At 42.3% G+C, this 22,944-nt stretch overlaps 1 protein-coding gene across 2 annotated transcripts in view; it reads left to right on the plus strand.

Moving 5' to 3' along the window:
- The first annotated feature begins 17,953 nt into the window (after nucleotides 1–17,953).
- The window catches only part of LOC126187593 (B-cell receptor CD22-like), a 173,807-nt gene continuing 168,816 nt past the window's right edge, over nucleotides 17,954–22,944 (plus strand). The window contains exons 1-2 of one of the 2 annotated variants that reach the window (XM_049928777.1): nucleotides 17,954–18,051; nucleotides 18,220–18,341. In XM_049928777.1, the coding sequence (XP_049784734.1) occupies nucleotides 18,233–18,341 (109 nt within the window). In that variant the 5' untranslated portion in view covers nucleotides 17,954–18,051; nucleotides 18,220–18,232. The remainder of the gene's footprint in view (nucleotides 18,052–18,219; nucleotides 18,342–22,944) is intronic. The other variant, XM_049928778.1, reaches the window with a different exon arrangement.

Raw genomic sequence — 22,944 nt, forward strand, 5'->3', positions numbered from 1 at the left:
GTTGAACATCTGACAGAGCGTCAAGATGTTATAGACCACCAAATTAATGTATTAGCGGGTAAATTATCCGAAATCACATTAGAGAACAAAAGGCTAATGTGTGAAAACGTTGAGCAAAATGTTAAAGCAGCCTTCCAGAGTCCATGTGGCAAACAGGAAGAGAATTTGTTTGCGAAAGGACTTGAGGAAGTGCGACAGCAGTTAGGTGCTGATTTGAGCATTGGAAACAAACGATAGAAGAGTCGCTACGCGTTTCACAACAAGGCTCAGAACAAATGAATACAGGCCAGCAGCAGAAGTTGGCAGCGACTATAGAGCCAGTTACTGCACATTCGCACACGATACCGACTTGTGTAAGTAACTCAAATATTAAATTGCCACGAGCTAGTTGTTCGCGTGAAGTTTTATCTGAAGGAGATTACGAAAGCCTTTGCCATGCCGAAGAAAAAATGATAAAGCATCGGCAATTCCAGATTTTTAACACTGACAAAAGGGGGGTCCATCCGATTGTTTTTATTCGAAGTTTCAGAGGAGTGCTACCCAGAAATTGGTCGGAGTGGCAGAAGGTCAGTTTCGTGACAGGATATATACAAGGTTCGGGGGCGATCTGGACCTCGGACATGACTTCTGTTTGCTCGACATATGACGATTTTGAGAAAGCGTTTTTAGTAAAGTTCTGGTCAGAAGGGGTACAGGAACGCCTAAGGCAGGAGTTGCTCTATCCGGAGCCTTTCTCCTTTTCAAAAGGAAGCCTGAGGAAGTATTTTGAAAAGTATATAAATAAAACTAGATACTGGGACAGACCTATGCCCTTGCCAGACATAATAAACATACTTAAGGCAAGACTACCAACTAGCATCCGGAATCAATTAATCGACGGCAACGATAAAGACTTGGAGTCGTTCCTCACGACGTTAGACCATATAGATATTATCGAAGAGAACAACCAGAAAGCCCGGAATAACAGATTCCAATATAGGGAGATAGAACCTCCTCCAAATGGTAGGCAAGGGAATGCACAGAGATCGCTAAATAGTGGAGAAACCCCTCAAAATCTCAATAGTAATACCGGCAATACTCTTGCGAGGGGCTATCCAAGGAACAACAGGAATGGGAAAAGATACAATCCCGTGTTGGGGAACGAAAGGAATTTCAGACCACAAGCTTGGAACAATAACAGTAATAGAAAGTGGAACCAACCGGGGGGAACAAACTCAAATAACCAACATCAGTGGGGACGCACATCTGCGAATCAACCGGTAATTACCGAAGTGACGGATGAGGTCAACCACCAGGCGAATCAAAATCCAACAAACTTGTAAGGACCCACTCGTGCCCCGGAGGAGCGGTCAATAATAGGTTGAGGGGCAACTTATGCTAACGTATAATGATGGACGATTACTGGCAGATGAATTGACCGAGGACTTAGAACCCCAAGATGAGGATAAGGAACAGGTGGCAGTAGCCGAAGTGCAAGTCATTTTGGAGACTGTACCTATAGTGGCGGTTTTAGACACAGCTGCAACCACAAATGTTATTTCGGAGGCTCTATTCAACAAGATCAGAAATATAAGACGAGTACCAATTTTTCCAGTTCAAAATTGCAGAATAATAGGCGCCGTTGGGGCTAGATCGGCTAATGTAAAAGTGCAGTCACTACTTAGTGTAGAAGTCGGAAATGTAGCAATATTAAGCACATTCCTTGTTGTGAAAAATTTGGTGGTAGACTGCATTATCGGAGTCGACAGCCTACGTCAATACGGATGCAGAATAGATTTTAAAACAGGAAAAATTTGGTTAAATGTAAATAAACAAGAAATTGAGTTGGACTTGTTGAAAAAAGAAAGCCTTACCAGAAAATATAATAGTGGGATCAGGGTGCAAGTAATCAGGACGGCACAAAATTCTAAACAGCACGTAAATAATGAGTTCCAAGTCAAAGGAGATTTCGGTCAATTAGTGTATGAGAAGTTAAATGAATCCGACTGCATTATTGAAGATCAGAAGAAGCAGCTCAAAGAATTATTATTAGCGTATGAAAACGTGTTTGATGAAAGGCCAGGAGTTATTAAGGGATACATATGCCATCTCTACGTTAAGCCGTACGAAACGTATTGTAGAACTTTTTATCCTGTTCCCTGGAGGTTAAAGGCTCAAGTTCAAAAGGAAATAGATCGCATGTTGAAATGGGGTTTGATCGAACCCTCTACAAGCCCATACTGCTCCCCATTGTTGGTCGTGCCAAAAGCAAATGGGACTGTGAGACTGGTACTCGACGCCAGAGAAATAAATAAAATCATAATTCCAGTGAGAACACATCCGGAAAACATAGACGAACTCATACAACGCTTCCAGGATGTCCAATATTTGACGAGCATTGATTTGCGGAGTTCTTATTGGCAAGTCAAGCTGGATGAATTATCAAGGAAATATAAGGCTTTCATTTATTCTGGAAGAAGTTACCAATTTACTGTAGTTCCTTTCGGACTCAACATTAGTGCTGGAATCTTTATAGCAGCTCTAGATTATGCACTAGGCCCAGAACTAAGAAGCAGGATAACAGTGTTTGTTGATGATTTGCTTATAGCATCGAAGACTTGGGAGGACCATATTACCTTACTGAGTCGGGTGTTGAACGTGTTCAAAACTATGGGAATAACCGCTAACCTACAGAAATCCCATTTTTCACTAAACAGAATCAAGTTCCTGGGGCATATAATTGACGCAAAGGGAATTTTACCAACCAAGGAGAAGCTAATTGCGATTAGTAAGTTTCCAACACCCAGAAATAGGAGGCAATTAAAAGGGTTTATGGGTCTTGCCTCATTTTTTAGAAGATTTATAACAAATCAGGCAATGAACGCAGCAGCTCTAAATAGTTTGCTGAAGAAGGATGTGCCCTGGCTCTGGACATTAGAGTGTCAAGAAGCATTCGAAGAGATAAAGAAGCAATTAGTAAATGCACCGCTTTTGTACCATCCGGACATGCAAGAAGAATTTTACTTGTCAACAGATTCGTCGAATGTGGGTCTTGGAGCGTGCCTTTTCCAAGTACGTAAGATAAATGGACAACTTACCTTCTGTCCTATTGCGTTTTCTAGTCGTGTTTTGTCCAACTGTGAACGAACTTACACGACGACAGAATTAGAGGCACTTGCGGTCGTCTGGGGATTTAAAAAATTTCATTATTATCTATATGGGTCAAAGACTATCGTATATTGCGATCATCAATCATTAACGTTTTTACAAACGTGTAAACTGTTACACCCTAGACTCGCTAGATGGACTCTCGCTCTGCAACAATACCAGTTTAAGATCGTACATGTCTCAGGGCAGCAAAACATTATTGCTGACGCTCTATCAAGGTCACCGCAGGGTTTACCCAAAGAGATTGAAATAAATAATAACTCAGAATTCCCTGTATTGCTGCTGCAGGAAAATCCATTTAAGACGTACTACGTCAATTTGTGTGTGCATATGGCCCAGTTACAGAAAAGAGATGCTCAATGGGGAAGTGTCATTCAAAGATTACAACAGCAACCTTGGATCAGATGGCAAATTATTACAAGCTGGTAAATGGCGTATTATTTTTCCGCTGCGGAAGGCCAAACAAAGTCCGTTGGTGTGTTTGTATACCTGAGGCGCAAATAGAAAAACTTGTATGGTTCACTCATTTAACCTGGGGACATTTCGGTGCGACAAAATGTGCAGACAAGATAAGTGGGTATTGTTATTTTCCCAACATAAAGCGCAGAGTGCATGAGGTCTTAAAGAGATGCATAATCTGTCAAAAAACAAAGCCGGATTCAAAAGGGACTAAGCACCCATTATGCTCTATATTAGTCCAAGAACCAAAAGAATTAATTTCTTGTGATCTGTGTGGACCGTTACCTACTTCAAGAGGTGGTGTTAAATATGTGTTGGCATTTCTCGATGTGTGTACGAAATACGTAAAGCTATACCCGATAAAGGCGGCTACAGCCAAAGTAATTGTATTAAGATTGATAAGGGATTATCTTCCACATGTTGGTACACCTAAGGCGATCATAACAGACAATGCTAAAATATTCACGGGACTCCGATGGAAACAGACTTTGTCTCAAGTCGGTGTGAAACATATACTAACATCATTTTACCACCCACAAGGCAATTTGGTTGAGAGGATTTTTAGAGAATTCAATCGATTTATGAGGACGTATTGCCATAATAAGCATTCTGCGTGGGCAAATTATGTGGAAGAGTTTGAGCAGATATACAATAACATGCCCCACTCCTCAACTGGACATACACCTCGTGAATTGATGTTCGAAGCAAAAGAGGAAACCTTCTGGACTGACCATATGCCCAAAACTCAGGAAACTGAGATGTCTTGGGAAGAAAAAATAAGACAAGCTATCATAAATATGACGAAAAAAGCTGATCAGAGAAAACAACAATATGACAAATTAATCAAGAGGGTACAGACATACCATGTCGGAGAGAAGGTACTAGTCAAAAGACATACCAAATCATCCTTAATAAAGAAAAGTATAAAGAAATGGGAGTTACTATATACTGGCCCATACATTATCCTACAAATTCCGAATCCTGGGGCTTATCTGTTAGCATACCCGGGATCGAACAAAATAAAAGGGTTATTTTCCCATAACGATTTGAAAAAATTTAATGAAGATAAGAAGATAGGGAGGAATGGTGTTGCGAGTGACAGAGATGAACACTCGTAAAAAACAATAAACTGTGTGTGTAGTGTTAGAAAACTTTAAATTGAAATAGTTAATCAGTGACATAGATTATAGAAATAGTGACTAACTATTACTATCAAGTGTTGTAAAGAAGAGAGTGGAGATAGGCTTCACCTGTGGTTGGGGTGAACATGGAACTTTAGCATTGCTAATGTCATCAAGATTTATAAAGGATCTAACGGACCTTCAAGAAGAATGAAATGTTTCCCGCAAATGACGCTGAATAATCAAAAGAGATTCCGAGTGAATGTCCATATATAATCTCAAGTACACGCTTAGATGTGTAAACGTGTGAAGGGATGTGTTGAGGTAGTGAATAATGAGTAACGGTTAACGCCGCAAAGATAATTTCCCGCGCAAAACAGTTGACGTCGGCGCGAGAGTAAAAATCGATATAGACGACACAGATATGCTTTGTAAGAGACTCGCACCAAACGCGAGGGTAAACTGATTCATGTTGAACTGTAAAAAGAAAAGGTGTTATAATTAGAAGTTAAGAGTTTTAATTTATTAGTGAACGATTAAATAAAGTAATATACATAGAAGTAGTAGTTATTTAAGGGTTCGTGTTCGTTTGGGAATTTTGTTTGAAAGATCCATTTCCATATATGTGCATGTATGAACGCCGTATGAATCACTGAATAAATGAAAGAAGTGAATCCGCATTCCTCAATGCTAATAACTTTTACATCACAGCAATCAAGCGGAGAAATAGATGTATTTCGAATTAAAAGTTTTGAGTATAGATAAATTATATGACTTTTCAAGAAAATGATGGATTATGTCTTTGTATAAAAGGAACTACACTATCCATTATTCGATGATTTGAATCCAAAATCTATTGTAAGTTGCATGAATCCTTTAAATTACGAAGAACAAATCAGTGATAGAAAATATGTCAGGACTTTTGGACTTATAAGCACAAGTGGGGATGCAAAGTCAAAAAGAGTATTCAAACGAGAGTAAATATGATGATTCTTTTGGGCAACATCATTAGTTAATGGCTAAATTCTTTGAAGTATGTCGTAACAAAAAGGATGCATGAAGCCATAAGGATTTTGCTTTCAAAAAGGAGAATCTTGGACGGTGCAACCTAACAAGTTCTCTTACTGGAAGAGTTTCCCTTTTGGTCATTGCTAATTCTTTTGGGATGAATTTTGCATGTGAATTCGAGTATCCCTGTCCCTTCTACTCTTCCCATTGTGGGCCGCGTAGAAGACCAACTACAAAGGGGGCCGCGTAGAAGACCGACTACAAATGTGGACGTCGGGGACATGCAAGACCCGGGGGAGTTTTAGCACCGCAAGATATTGTCCTAGGAAGAAGATTGTAAAACGAAAATTCACGCTATTTATTGTAAAATGTTTTTTTTTTTTTTTTTTTTTTTTTTTTTTTTTTTTTTTTTTTTTGCTAGAGGCACAAACCACTCTTCTCCAAATCGTGACATAAATTGACCCCTGTCTTTCCTTTAGAGATCTATTTCAAAATTATTTTTTGTTTCTTCTATAGGCTTTCCTATCTTCTATGTACCGTAGGCTGGGGGTCTAGGCTTAAGAGGTTTTCCAAGGTTTCCCTGCTTAAGAAAGTTCCCGAATGGGTAGACCCTAATAACGGTCGCATGAAAGATCATCTTCCTTGGTTGTGCACAGCAAACATAACACCTGGATGCACGTAAAAGCAATACAGCCGCGGTACCTGTTTCTTCATTTTTTCTGTTTTCAACATTTCTTTTCTTCGTCTGTCTTAAATATAATATTCTCCTTTTCAGTCGGAGGACTGACAATCATCACTTCCGGGTTATCCACACTAATAGATAGCTCGCGAAGTGTGTTCGGTAAATCAAAATTGAGCTCACAAACTTCGCTCGCTGCGAGGGGCATTGTAATCTCCCCACGGAAATTTACCCTCTACCACGCAATAATTAATAATAGTTAATCAAATCATCCACATTTATTTACTTTTAGAAAGTATCTGATCGGATTTCTAGTAATATATGCGCCAAGGTATTTTGCTAGTAAGATTATTCTTTGGAATAACAGAGATACATAGATGTATTCTCCATGGTTATTATAGATAGAGAGAGAGGGAGTACAGTTTCGGAAGTATCTGTCGGAAGATTGTCGGGTTGCTAAAAGAGATATTTGCTCTTCTTCTCGCTAAAACGAGCTAGTAAAGTTTGTGCCACTAGCGTGTTATTGGTGGATAGAGAAAAACGGTAAACGAAAATTACGTAAGACTTGGAATCAACAGAAAACGGAACATGTAATGGAGATGGATTGAATATACTATTTTCCTCAGAAATAATGTTTGTGACCCTTTTATTCTAGAGTGAATGACGAATGAGTTCTCTGTCTGAATCATTGATGATTGTCTTGGCCCTGTAATTAGTGGGGAAGTTTCAGCTGTGACGAAGAGAGCCTGCAGTCTCCGAGTTTTGATAAAATCGTCCAAAAAGGCTTCGTCCACATCTGAAATTCTAAATCTGTCGTAAAATGAACGAATTGTTCAAACGATCGATTTTTCCCAACTGAATGCAGCGCTTAACAATAATAACAAATGTAAAGATCTTTTCCTGCAAACCAGCCGCTGAATATTAAGACGAAGGGCTCCACCAGAGATTCTATTGGGCTGATTCCACGTAAATAAAATAATAGATTTAAAACTGTACACAGATAAAGGACAGAGAGAGAGAGAGAGAGAGAGAGAGAGAGAGAGAGCGAATGAAACTCGAGAAAATACTCAGAATCCTCAATTAGCATAAGTGTTTGCCTGTCTTATCACGGAGAAGCCCAAAAGATAAAATAGGAGGCCCTAACTGTATTGCACCGATTTATGTGTGAGAGTGAAGGGCTAATAAAGGCGACAGATACACCTCTGTACAGACAAAACATTACACGAAGTCAGCGGCAAGCTGCACTCACATACTATCATCAATTACAGCAGAATTCATTATACCCTTTTTTTAAATTTTTATCTATTTTTTTATTTGGTTTTGTGTTTCGATTTGTTAGGGCCACACTCAGCTACGGGTAGGAGAAGACAAGATGGGCAACGGTCGAACTCCGTGGCCTGGCCACGATGTCTCCTCCTTTCCCGTCGCCGTGATGCATCCTCAGTCTACGCGTTTTAGTTTTACTTATTTATTTATTATGTTTTTTATGCACATAGATACAGAGATGAACAAGTTACAAACAAGTTCACCCAACCGGAACACTGGAAAGCCCGCAAGGTGATGCGGGATGGCAGGCAGGGCGAATCCAAGGTGAAGCGTGTCAATTTTCACTCCGAATGGGAGGACACCTGTCACGCCGGGAACACACCAACTTGGTGGAGGCGTGGTAAAAACGCTATTAAGATAATAGGCAAAATGCGAGCGATAACGGAAACTGCGCGCAACCACTACATGTGCAGTCTGCAAACGTTGCCACAAATCAACGCGCGATTGATGGCCATCTTCAAATAGATACGTCGAAGTCCAGCCCTTTATACAGAGAACCGCCCTCCGACTTTGTTGCATGAAAGTATTCCACAGCTGGGTAAAGAAAGGACTCGGGGTCAGTAACACGCGACGGCAATCGTAGAAAACACGTGACCATTCGTCGGCCCAACAACCAGATATCCGTAGCGGCTATGCAGTTGAAAAGGTAATGCTCATCGTCGAGATAACGACAGATGGCTCAGAGACGATAATCCGTCAGTCCTATAACATGGAGCCGTTAATTAATTGGATACTTCCAAGTCGATCTGAAATGCTCCGAAAAGAAGATATAATGAATATGCCGCCAAGTCCTAATCCAACGCAACAATGGGAACTTCTGTTCTAGTACGCTACAGGCGACACCATGCAAGAAAAGAAGGCTCATAGAAATCCTTCGCCCGCAACAGGCGCTGTCGTGGAAGTTCGGCGCCAGCATACACTATCTGATCAAAAGTATCCGGACACCCCCAAAAACACACGTCCTTCGTATTAAGTGCATTGTGCTACGACAGGTACTCCATATCAGCGACCTCAGAGTCATTAGACATCGTGAGAGAGCAGAGTGCGGCGCTCCGCGGAACTCACAGACTTCGAACGTGGTCGGTGATTGGGTGTCACTTGTGTCATACGACTGTATGTGAGATTTCCGCAGTCCTAAACATTCCTAAGTCCACTGTTTCCGATGTGATAGTGAAGTGGAAAAGTGAAGGAACACGTGCAGCACAAAAGCGTACAGGTCGACCTCGTCTGTTGACGGACAAAAAAATGGTTCAGACGGCTCTGAGCACTATGGGACTTAGCATCTGAGGTCACCAGTTCCCTACAACTTAGAACTACTTAAACCTAACTAACCTAAGGACATCACACAAATCCATGCTCGAGGCAAGATTCGAGCCTGCGACCGTAGCGGTCTCGCGGTTCCAGACTGCAGCGCCTAGAACCGCTCGGCCACACCGGCCGGCTGTTGACTGACAGAGACCGTCGACAGTTAAAGAGGGTCGTAATGTGTAATAGGCAGACATCTATGCAGACCACCACCTGGAATTCCAAACTGCATCAGGATTCACTGCAAGCACTATGACAGTTAGGCGGGAGATGAGAAAACTTGGATTTCATGGTCGAGCGGCTGCTCATAAGCCTGGAGATGCCAAACGACGCCTCGCTTGCTGTAAGGAGCGTAAACATTGGACGATTGCACAGTGGAAAAACGGTGTGTGGAGTGACGAATCAAGGTACACAATGTGGCGATCTGATAGCAGGGTGTGGGTATGACGAATGCCCGGTAAACGTCATCTGCCGGCGTGTGTAGTGCCAACAGTAAAAATCAGAGGCGATGGTGTTATGATGTGGTCGTGTTTTTCATGGAGGGGGCTTACACTCCTTGTTGTTTTGCGTCACACTATGACAGAACAGGGCTACATTGATGTTTTAAGCACCTTCTTGATTCTTACTGTTGAAGAGCAATTCTGGGATGGCGACTGCATCTTTTGACGCAATCGACCACCTGTTCATAATGTACGTCCTGTGGCGGAGTGGTTACACGGCTATAACATCCCTGTAATGAACTGGCCTGCAAAGAGGCCTGATATGAATCCCATACAACACCTTTGAGATATTTTGGAACGCCGACTTCGTGCCAGGCCTCACCGACCAACATTGATACCTCTCCTCTGTGCAGCACTCCGTGAAGAATGGGCTGCCATTCCCCAGGAAACCTTCCAGCACCTGATTGAACGTATCTCTGCGAGGGTGGAAGCTGTCATCAAGGCTAAGGGTGAAACAACACCATATTGAATTCCACCATTACCGATGGAGGGCGCCACAAAGTTGTAAGTCATTTTCACCCATGTATCCGGATACTTTTGTTCACATAGTGAAATTGAGTTCTACAATGAAGGCTGCGACGTCTGCAAACGCGAGCCTAATGCCACCAACCGGGACCGGAGCAGAGATGGACAATTTCACAAGCACGGAACGTAAATTATGCGTAGCAGAGGCGTCGATACTGCGACACTGTTTGCGCTTCGTAGTCTTGTAAAGTGCTGCAGCAGGATAACGGACGTTTGTAAGACCAAGCCCTCTTGCACGCGGCGGGCGAGTGATTGTGTCACAGCGTACTTTGATGAAGGACACAGTCGTCAGAAAATATTTGAATACTGCTTGTATACAACGTCCTGTCGTTATCGGCAGCGGTAGAATATGCTCAATTAGAACCATTCTGCATGCTAGATAGGCATTCACGTAGTCAACACGCTGCAAAGGATGGAGGCGGCACAGGGAGCTGTGACTGATCATCATGCAGGTAATTCTCAAAACTTGACGAAAGCTGACCGCCACTGTACTGTATAGCAGGGATATTGGATACAGGGCAAGGGCGATAGATCTTCCGGCGGGTAGCCCGCGAGGAATAGACAACGAACATTCATCACATTTTCAGCCGCTCTCCAGTAAGCAGCTCAAATGGCAGTTGGAACATGCGAATAGTTCTAATACACATGACCACGCCGACGTAACCGGTAGCGTGTCGGAAACGGAGCCCCTGTTTACTCGCTTTCAAACCGCGCTCACACGAAGCGTCATTGACCATTTTAAAGTAAACGGTGTTGCTGAGTATCGAGATATGGGTACCGTGAAGTTCCGATGGCGGAATACTCGCATCCTCACGGAGGAAACCTTCATCATCTGAGGCTTCTGATCGTGTAAATTCCGGGCAAAAGTTGAAACGTTCAGTTCCTGAACGTATTTGCCATGATCTCAGTGCGATAAACCCGCTCGCAGGCTAACTCACAGTGTAATTAAACACGAGCTCACACGCTCCGCAGGCAGTGGTACGGCTTGTCCACTCCGATTGGCCGCTAAAGCCAGACTGCTCCTAGCCAGACTGCACCTGTTCCAGATTGGCTCTTTTACATATTATTAATTAGCCGTCTTCGCCTGTAGCACCACTTCTCAAACGCTTCTATTCTTTTCCAGTTTTCTCACAGTGCATGTTTCACTACCATACAGTACAGCTCGAAAAGTACTTATTCCTAAAATTTAGGTCCATGTTTGATTCTAGTAGACTTCTCTTGTCCTCCTCCCTCCCTCAGTCACGGGTTATTTTGCTGCCTTGTTGCCTTATCTCCATCTTCTCGCAGTTCACATTTCTGCTGCTTCTCATTACTTTCGTCTTTCTTTGATTTACTCTCAGTCTGTACTCTGTGCTGATTAGTTTCTTCATTCCATTCAGCAGATCCTGTAATTATTCACCACTTTAGCTGAAGATAACAATGTCATCAGCGAATCTTATCATTTTTATCTTTTGACCTTGAATTTCAGTTCCACTCTTGAGTCTCTCCTCTACTTCCGTCAGTGTCCTTCGATGTATACACTGAATAGCCGGGGCGAAAGACTATATCCTTAGGTTCCACCCTTTTTAATCCGAGTGATTCCTTCTTGGCCCTCCACTCTTTTTGTTCCATCATAGCTCTTGTACATATTGCGTAATATCCGTCTTTGCCTATTGCTTACACCTGTTTCTCTCAGAATTTCAAGTATCTTGCACCATTTTACATTGTCGAATGCTTTTTCCAAATCGACACACCATATGGACATGTTCTGATTCTTCTTCAGCCTCACTTCCATTATCAAGCGTAACTTCTGAACTGTCTCTCTGATGCTTTTACCTGTCCTAAAGTCAATCTGATCATTGCCTGACAAATCCTCAATTTTCTTTTGCTCAGGCAGTAACAAGTGCCAAAACCAGAATAACACGCCGACCCAGTGATGACACAGGATAAGCTCTGGAAAAAAGAAGGATATGTTCGTATTTGTTGTCAGAGCAGGTTGGGTGTTTTTTACACTGCACACTCACATTGTCCATTCTAAAGTTTGTAAGACCTCAAAAGTTGTAGGGTAGAGTCGAAGAGTCCTTGTGAAATAATGTAGAAAACCGTTACAGGTTCAGCAGACATGATTTTCGTATACAGTCAAGCAGATGTAAATTCTAAGGAAGCTGATGGGATGTATCCGGCCAAGTAATCACCTAGCAGACATCCGACACTCATCATGTTTTCAGCCTTTCACAGGGTAAGAGAAAAAGGGAACCTTGTACTACCACATAAGGACAGAGGAGCAATATGAATTGTACACACCCCACCTACTTCCGTTTTCGAAGGAGCAGGTCTCTTGCTAGAGGTATGATTAGTCATAAAACGTATTGTTTCTGAAGAATCCCAGGCCGTATCAGTTGAAACAAGCCATTACGATTAATAAGATTTTCCGTGAAACGTATCTACACCGATTATTTAATAATTTAATCCAAGGAGCATCGCCGGTCGGTGTGGCCGAGCGGTTCTAGGCGCTTCAGTCTGGAACCGCGCGGCCGCTACGGCCGCAGGTTCGAATCCTGTCTCGGGCATGGACGTGTGTGATGTCCTTAGCTTAGTTACGTTTAAGTAGTTCTAAGTTCTAGGGGACTGATGACCTCAGATGTTAAGTCTCGTAGTTCTCAGGGCCATTTAAACCATTTGAACCAGAAGGATCCTGTCGAGGCCAAGCTTTCCGTGGCATAATAATCTGTGTGTTTGAGTATGGATGACTTACTGGGCTGCGAAAGGCGAGTGTGGCGATCATGTTCAACGCATCTTTCACGAACTGTGCCGTTGTCTGACTAATGTACGCTCTGCTACACTGACAAGGTGTCCTGCATATTCCAGTCTTCCGAAAGCCCAGATCGTCCCTTGCCGAATCGAGAAGAGCACAAGTCTTTGTAGGCGGGCGGAAGATTACTTTGACATAATGTTTCCTTAAGATTCTGCCCAATTTCGAAGAAATATTGGCGTCGTACGAGAGGAGCCTCCGGGACATAAACCATCCATTGTCCTCTTGATCTTGTTGATAGTCACGTTTCTTCTGCCTAAAAACTGTGCAGATCTGGCGTGGAGAATATCCATTATCTTTGAACCCATATTGTAAGCGTTCATGCTTCTTTGCTAGCCAGTCTCCCTCAGACACAACATGTTCCCGGTGCACCAAATACAGGGAACAATGAGACTGGAAGACCCAGAACGAAGTGTTCGGATTATAAAAGGGATGTAGTCTTTCGTCTTCCCTGTTCAATCTATATATCGAAGAAGCAATGGGGGAAATAAAAGAAATATCAAAGTGGGATTAAAATTGAAGTTGAAAGGATATCAATAATACGGTATGCTGGTCACATTGAAGTATTATAGGATCTGTTGAATGGAATGAACAGTCTCATGATTACGGAATGGACTGAGAGCAAACCAGAGAAAGACAAAGTAATAAGCCGTACCAGAAATAAGAAGAGCAAGAAAGTTAACGTCAAATTTCTTGGTCTCTAATTTCATAAAGTGAACGAGTTCTGCTACCTTGGAAGTAAAATTATCCATGGCGGACGGAGCAAGGAGGACATAAAAAGTAGACTAGCACAGGCAAGAGAAATCTGCTCGTATCAAATATATTCCAAAACTGAGAAAGAAATTTTATAAAACGTACATCTGGATGATAGCACTGTCTAGTAGTGAATCGCCGGCCGTTGTGGCCGAGCGGCTCTAGGCGCGTCAGTCCGGAACCGCGCTGTTGCTACGGTCGCAGGTTCGAATTCTGCCTCGGGCGTGGATGTGTGTGCTGTCCTTGGGTTAGTTAGATTTAAGTAGTTCTAAATCTAGGGGACTGATAAGCTCAGATGTTAAGTCCCATAGTGCTCAGAGCCATTTGAACCATTTTTCAGTAGTGGATCATGCACAATAGGAAAACCAGAACGTAAGAGAGCCGAAGAAGAATGGTGAGGATTGGGTAGACTGATAAAATAAAGAATCGGTAGGTTCTCCCAGAATCATCAATGAAAGGAACATATGGATACCAATTACAAGGAGAAATTGTAGGACAAGTGTTACATCAGGGAATATACTCCATGATACTAGAATGGGCGGTAGAGGGTAAAAACTGTAGAGGAAGACATGGATTGGAATATGTGAAGCAAACAACTGACGATGTAATTTGCAAGAGCTACTCTGAGATAAAAAGTTTGTTACAGGAAAGGAATTCGTGGCCCTCCGCATCAAACAAGTCGGAAGACTGACGTGTATATGTAAGTGCAACCTAATACCGCAGCCAAGCTAACCCACTTGGACATGCTTCGTCCCTGACAAAGCGTCGGGTTGCAGGTAGAACTTCATGGTGAATCTAAAGAAATTATGATCAAAGATTAGCGTAAGTATTTATACGAATCCACACGTCTGTTCTGTATTAATTTTCTTATAATTTTATTAGTCTCTATTCCAGACATCCACTTGTCTGGTGATGAAAATTCAGCTGTGAATCAGATGGGGATGTCTTTAATAAATTCCAAGGAAATGGTCTGTGAAAATAGTCAATGAAAGTAGTTTTTCAAAATATTTACATTATACATATCACACATGAACTCAAAGAGTTTAATGGAGACATGCTTGAATATGTGCGTATGGGGGACGACAGATGTTGGGTGTACTAAATTTAAACGAACTTATGCAAAAATGGAATCAAGAGCTCAGATGGTATTCGGACTGCATTCAAAATAATAAGGAGGAAGAATTTCTTGTATAGAAGAGCTATACACGGAAACCAACTTGATGATAGTATTACGTACACAGATGAGGAAGTAGCTGAACATGAGGTGGGATGAGCCGACCTCGGGGAAGACCTATTTGGGTTTCAAATAAATGGAAGAAAGACTGACTGCTTTTGGAAAATAAAAAGAAGAGTCGAATTTACGGTTATGGCATTTCTAGTTTTCAAGAAAGTGTGACGGGAATACATTACATGAAATTATGGAGACAGCAGCGATACAACACAGAGAGCGAAAAGCTATCTACAGCTTGTACAAAAAGGAGTCAAAAGGGAAAGAGTATTTGATAGGGGAGTTATTGTGTATCCATGTGTACAATAAGGAAGCAGTAAACTAAAAACAGTAGAAATTTTGAAAGGGAACTGAGGGAGAGCGAAGGAAAATACAGTGAGTCTCCCCAATCACAGTCAAAGTCTGTCAGAGTCGGTAAAGACTAGGAAGGTAAGCTGAGCGGAATTAATAGGGTGTTGAGAAGAGTTTGTAAGATGAATACCAGCAGAAGTAAAACGGGAGGAACAGGGTGTAGTCGAATAAACTGAAGCGATTATGAGGGAAGTAAATTAGGAAATTACACTAAAAGTAGTAGGTTAGCTTTGCAGTTGTCAACTGAAGTACATTACGAATGCCGAAACAGAGACGGTGAAAATGTAGACTGGCAAGAGACAAAAAATCCATTTCAGAAAGTGAGATATTTGTTAACAACAAATAAATATTTAAGACTTAGGAAATGTTTCTTGAAGGTATTTGTCTTGCTTGAAGCATTGTACAGAAGTTAAACGTGGACTATAAATACATCAGACAGGAACAGCGTTGGAAACACAGTTCTAGACATAATGCTGAAGATTAGATGGGTACATCTAACAGTTACTGACCAGACACTCAATCGATTCAAGGTGTAAGGAAATTGTGTGGCACATCTTGGCTAAAAAATGCTATTTATTGGATGTTCACATGTTTGAAGTATCGAGGTATCTTCAATCTGGAAATGGAGGGAAATGCAGGGAGTAAACGATATGAAGGAAAACCGAGGCTGGACAACAGGAGGAAGGTACAAACGGATATACTTGTATGTGCTGTCGTTGTACGAAGATGAAGACGGTTGTACGTGATAGACTAGCGAGGACACTCATCAAACCTGTCTTCGAACTGAGGACCACAGTAACAAAATAGGGAAAGAAACATGAAAACAGGTCAAACGGGAAGTTGATAATAGTCGTGAACGTAACGTACTATGCTGTTTCACTGATTACGAGATGCATTCAAGTTCTAAGGCCTCCGATTTTTTTTCTCCGGACTGGAAGGAGATAGAAACATGCGCATTGTTTTAAAATGAGGCCGCGTTCATTGTCAATACGTCCCAGAGATGGCAGCACCGTACGGTAGATGGAATTTTACCGCCAGCAGCGAGAATGAGAACTGTTTTAAATACTTAAAATGGCGACGTTTTCCTTACTTGAACAGCGAGCAATCATTCGTTTTCTGAATTTGCGTGGTGTGAAACCAATTGAATTTCATCGACAGCTGAAGGAGACATGTGGTGATGCAGTTATGGATGTGTCGAAAGTGCGTTCGTGGGCGCGACAGTTTAATGAAGGCAGAACATCGTGTGACAACAAACCGAAACAACCTCGGGCTCACACAAGCCGGTCTGACGACATGATCGAGAAAGTGGAGAGAATTGTTTTGGGGGACCGCCGAATGACTGTTGAACAGATCGCCTCCAGAGTTGGCATTTCTGTGGGTTCTGTGCCCACAATCCTGCATGACGACCTGAAAATGCGAAAAGTGTCATCCAGGTGGGTGCCACAAATGCTGACGGACGACCACATGGCTGCCCGTGTGGCATGTTGCCAAGCAATGTTGATGCGGAACGACAGCATGATTGGGACTTTCTTTTCGTTGGTTGTGACAATGGATGAGACGTGGATGCCATTTTTCAATCCAGAAACAAAGTGCCAGTCAGCTCAATGGAAGCACACAGATTCACCGCCACCAAAAAAATTTCGGGTAACCGCCAGTGCTGAAAAAATTACGGTGTCCGTGTTCTAGGACAGCGAGGGCGTAATCCTTACCCATTGCGTTCCAAAGGTGCATCCTACGAAAATGTTTTGAAAAACAAATTCCTTCCTGCACTGCAACAAAAACGTCCGGGAAGGGCTGCGCGTGTGCTGTTTCACCAAGACAATGCACCCGCACATCGAGCTAACGTTAAGCAACAGTTTCTACGTGATAACAACTTTGAAGTGATTCATCATGCTCCCTACTCACCTGACCTGGCTCCTAGTGACTTTAGGCTTTTTCCAACAATGAAAGACACTCTCCGTGGCCGCACATTCACCAGCCGTGCTGCAATTGCCTCAGCGATTTTCCAGTGGTCAAAACAGACTCCTAAAGAAGCCTTCGCCGCTGCCATGGAATCATAGCGTCAGCGTTGTGAAAAATGTGTACGTCGCAGAGCGATTACTTCGAGAAGAAACGCCAGTTTCAACGATTTCGGGTGAGTAGTTAATTAGAAAAAAAAATCGGAGGCCTTAGAACTTGAATGCACCTCGTATTAACTATTTCGACATATCCGGATCATCACTGCAAAAAACCGCATGTAGCTTTTACTTTGACCGTATTGATACGATGTGTCAAATTACTCTGTTACTATTTAAAGATATACCGTAATGCTCCAAATAAACATAATTTGCTATGTTATTCTTATTACACGACATGTTGTGAAATATCTGCAAGCATTCGCTGCGAGCCACCAGGAATTTGCTTTATGCACGTTTCCAAAAGGGGCGTCACTCAGATAATCTGTTTTTAAATAAAAAATAACATTTTTACCTGGTAACCTTTGTCGTCTGATCGTGATAAGGGCTATGTTTTTCTTGGTAATGTTATGTCGCTTCCCACAGCAGACCCATGTATAATTTTCCTTATATTTTTCTTATTAAAAGCACACATGCGCTAGTTCTTCATAAAAGAAGAAATCCGTCACCTACTCAACGACCCACGTCAAAACAGCAATGATGCGCCATTCCTCACCCAAGAGGCAGCTTAACGCATGCGCAGATGGCATGATTGCTGTCAATTGCTCTAATCGGCCAGCCTGTATAGCTCTGCCGCTGAGAGGGCCAGTCTCAGTCGGGAGGGGCCCAGCGATAGGTCGCTGAGAATGAGCTCCGTCTAATACTGAGAAATTCAGCGAGCAGCAGCATCACACGTCGTAAGCGGTATATAATTCACACATTTGTCAATATGTTGAATATGAGGTGTTCGTCAAAGTTTCTGCCCAATTACTTCTTTCTTCACTGTCGAAACTACTGGCATCTGTAACTATTTTTGCAGCTCAAAGTTATCAACGAAGTAATAAGTAGCAAAACCTTTTTCGATCTTTACAGGTTGCAGTCTGAAATGATGGCAGTTAACCGTAATAAGATGGTACGGCGGGCAGCAGCAACAACCCGGCACATCCCGTTGATCCTGGTGCTTATGATTTCCCTACAGAATGCCGCTGCACAGGGTGAGCTAACAATTAAACTTTTCACAGAACTAGGGGATGTTAGTATACTGTCACATACCATTGATCCTTCACCCTACCAGCAGCGATTTTTGGCCTAAGGTTAGGTGCTAAGTGTTCCAGACAAAACTGTCTCTTCGTATACAGGGTGAGTCACCTAACGTTACCGCTGGATATATTTCGTAAACCACATCAAATACTGACGAACCGATTCCACAGACCGAACTCGAGGACAGGGGCTAGTGTAATTGTTTAATACAAACCATACAAAAATGCACGAAAGTATGTTTTTTAACACAAACCTAAGTTTTTTAAAATGGAACCCCGTTAGTTTTGTTAGCACATCTGAACATATAAACAAATACAGTGCCGTTTGTTGCATTGTAAAATGTTAATTACATCCGGAGATATTGTAACCTAAAGTTGACGCTTGAGTATCACTCCTCCGCTGTTCGATCGTGTGTATCGGAGAGCACCGAATTACGTATGGATCCAAAGGGAACGGTGATGGACTTTAGATACAGAAGAGACTGGAACAGCACATTACGTCCACATGCTAACACCTTTTTATTGGTCTTTTTCACTGACGCACATGTACGTTACCATGAGGGGTGAGGTACACGTACACACGTGGTTTCCGTTTTCAATTACGGAGTGGAATAGAGTGTGTCCCGACATGCCAGGCCAATAGATGATCAATGTGGTGGCCATCATTTGCTGCACACAATTGTAATCTCTGGCGTAATGAATGTCGTACACGCCGCAGTACATCTGGTGTAATGTCACCGCAGGCTGCCACAATACGTTGTTTCATATCCTCTGGGGTTGTAGGCACATCCGGTACACATTCTCCTTTAACGTACCCCACAGAAAGAAGACCAGAGGTGTAAGATCAGGAGAACGGGCTGGCCAATTTATGCGTCCTCCACGTCCTATGAAACGCCCGTCGAACATCCTGTCAAGGGTCAGCCTAGTGTTAATTGCGGAATGTGCAGGTGCACCATCATGCTGATACCACATACGTCGACGCGAATCCAGTGGGACATTTTCGAGCAACGTTGGCAGATCATTCTGCAGAAACGCGATGTATGTTGCAGTGCTCTCCGATACACACAATCGAACAGCGGAGGAGTGGTACTCAAGCGTCAACTTTAGGTTGCAATATCTCCGGATGTAATTAACATTTTACAATGCAACAAACGGCACTGATTACGTATTTGTTTATATGTTCAGATGTGCTAACAAATCTAACGTGGTTCCATTTAAAAAGACGTAGGTTTGTGTTAAAAAAACATACTTCCGTGCATTTTTGTATGGTTTGTATTAAACAATTACACTAGCCCCTCTCCTCACGTTAGGTCTGTGGAATCGGTTCGTCAGTGTTTGATGTGGTTTACGAAATATATCCAGCGGTAACGTTAGGTGACTCACCCTGTACTTAATACCAGTTTTTGCTGAAAATCTGACTGTATGAAGATGATTGAATTTCAAATACTTCAGCTACAGCCATTAAGAGCTTTCAAGGAAAAGCTCTACTACACGAGATAATTTATTACACATTTTTTATTGGTTATGTTCATAATATCGAGAGACCGCCTGTATACGAGTCTTTCCATTAAATTTTCAGAACAATAACAGTGGTTTCATTTCATTCCAAATGACAGTTTTCTCTGTGAAAAACATGTTTACTGTAATGCCATTTAAAATTCTGGATCATAGCTGGTGTTTAGTTTACTGCATTACCGTGAATTCCAAACTAGATGTGACAGTTCTTAGTTACAGCCTTCCATCGTTATTTAATCTATCGGATGAAACTTCCTGGCAGATTCTGGAATCTATCGGATACCTATAATTATATGTACTTAACGCAATCAGTCAAAGCGTATATAAAAACTTGATCGATAGAGGCGCATAAGCAGAGGATATAGTATACAGAATCTAACACCTGACGATAACAAACTGAAATCTCTTACATACTGATTGATTTCCAAGAAGTACACCTTCAAAACGAATGTTGAAGAAAGTCAAACATTTTAAGAGTAGAAGGCACATGTTCAGATCTTCCGTTAAAAGCTATAACAGGAATCACGAAAAAGGAATTATTTTTCTTAGTTTTACGATTTCAATTGCCTACTATCTAGTTGGGAAAAATGCTTTGATTCACCGTTACAATTAGGCTTGAATCGTTTTGTTATCTGTCTTTCAAGGGATGATGGAAAACAAAGCGAATACACATGATCATCTGTGGATGATTGGTTCAATACTGTCATCCCCAAAACGCAGTTAATATTAGCCGGTAGTCAAGGAAAGGAAATCATTGACGATATTAACCTCATAGAAGCTTGACCTCTTGTGCAACTTTTTCTGAAGATACCTCATGAGACAAAAGATACCACTTAAGACATTCCGTGCCTGCAGCGTAGTTTATAATGCTCACTTTGTGTTGGAACCTATCACTGAAACAAAGTACAATATCAAAAGTAGAAGTTAATAATACACGCCTATAAAACAAAAAAATGGCACTGAGTACTATGCGACTTAACTTCTGAAGTCATCAGTCGCCTAGAACTTAGAACTAATTAAACCTAACTAACCTAAGGACGTTACACACATCCATGCCCGAGGCAGGATTCGAACCTGCGACCGTAGCGGTCGCTCGGCTCCAGACTGTAGCGCCTAGAACCGCACGGCCACTCTGGCCGGCGCCTATAAAACATTTGAGTGTGACAAACTGACACAGTTCCATGAACTACATATCTATACTGTGATTAATGAGCTCCACAAACCTGTTGATATCGTTTCGCAAAGTTGTCCAGCAAACAAATATATTGTTACCTACTATCGCAACACGTACGGTCTTCGAGCTGAAGAGGTCCTAGTAATTAGAACCCAATCGTTCTTCATAGGAAATAATATGTAAGGAAGTAGTTTCGGTAATACTTTGAGGTACCGTTACAGGTCTAATACGGTTCACGATAGCGTTTTTCGCGTTGAGTCGAAAGAAAATTTTTCTCTGGAATCACACAATCATGTTTTAATATTTTCCTTAAGACTCGTCAAGTGTAAATCTTCAGTTATCTGCAGCCTATCTCGTGCCATCATGCAGACAAAGTGCTTAGTGCTAGTATGTCTTACCTAGTATAAGGATTTACTAACGAAGGAAGGAAGTGAATTCCTTACCTGTAGAAGGGGTGTTTTCCTGACATGGTTTTTCTGTTAGAAATTATGTGAAGTACACTCTTATAATCATAGGAAAGTCATCGTTAAATATGTATAGAGAATTACGCCCTTTACGACTTCTGTGTCTAGGATGTTCATATTTCGACACCTAGTGTATCTAGCATTGGAGTTTCACCTTCCAGTTAACTGTTACTGATAATTTACTTTCGTTGTCAGCATTATCTAACCCCTAAGGTTCACCAGGTTTTAAGAGCTTATACATTTAATATTATTTTCTTGAGAGCACAGACAGACTTTCTTATCAGAGTATTGTTAACGAATGGCTGCTACAGTATTTCCCAGTAGGTGACTGATAAATTTCCGGAACTATAGGGTATGAACTTCCACAACTTTCGATTCAGCCACTTGTTCACTGAGCCACTATGTAACTAGGGTAGTTAAAACCGACTCTCACCTCGATCGTTAAATATCAATATCAATCAGGTGCTGGAATTACTGTTTCTTTTATTAATGCGCTCAACATCAAGTCATCAGTGCCCTCGCAAGTTCTTCATACATCTGGTTAACATATACTTCCGGGAAAAAATTTGTACAAATGGAGAGAGGACATTGATTTTGATCTGATGACGGCATATGCTACCACAGGATAGTAGTTGTACTGATAATGGTTTCAACATCGTCCGCCAATAGCATATTTGTTTAGCTACCATTGCGCCATCCATCCCTGTACATCCCGATAGCTGAGTGGTCAGCGTGAGGGATTGCCATCCTACGGGCCCGGGTTCGATTCTCGGCTGGGTCGGCGATTTTCTCCGCTCCGGCTGTGAGTAATGTATTGTCTTCATCGTCATTTCATCAGCATCCGGCGCGCAGGTCGCCCAATGTGGCGTCTAATGTAATGAGACCTGCACCAAGGCGGCCGGACCTGCCCCGCAAGGGGCCTCTAGGTCAACGACACCAAACACACATTTCCATCTATCCCTTAAAAGAGAATGCTCACAGTATGGTGCAAACGCGTGAAGCAAGGAGGCAGCCATGCCAGGGAGACACTTTAGTGCTTCCTACAGTCATACGCGCGAGTTTTAAATGGCTCAGATTGTAGCCTTCCGAGTAGCGGCCAGTCCTTCAGGGGACCTGCCACTCAAGCTGAACGTGCTGCATCAGTTGAGCAACGATGCTGGTATCACTGGTTACGAGAACAATGTAATACCGTAGAGGAGGTTCTGGACGTACACACAGCACAGACGCCCACGAGCATCGTCTTATTGTAAGGCCAGCAGTGGCACATCGTACAGCTACCGCAGCACAGATAAGCGAGCTGGTGAGCCCAGACGTTTCAACACGAACAATTACGAACCGGTTATTGCCAGTGGGACTACGGGCACTCACACTTCTCATCCAGCTTCTACTCACGCCACAGCATCGA

This window comes from Schistocerca cancellata, chromosome 5 (assembly GCF_023864275.1).
Source record: "Schistocerca cancellata isolate TAMUIC-IGC-003103 chromosome 5, iqSchCanc2.1, whole genome shotgun sequence".
NCBI classification, from domain to species: domain Eukaryota; kingdom Metazoa; phylum Arthropoda; class Insecta; order Orthoptera; family Acrididae; genus Schistocerca; species Schistocerca cancellata.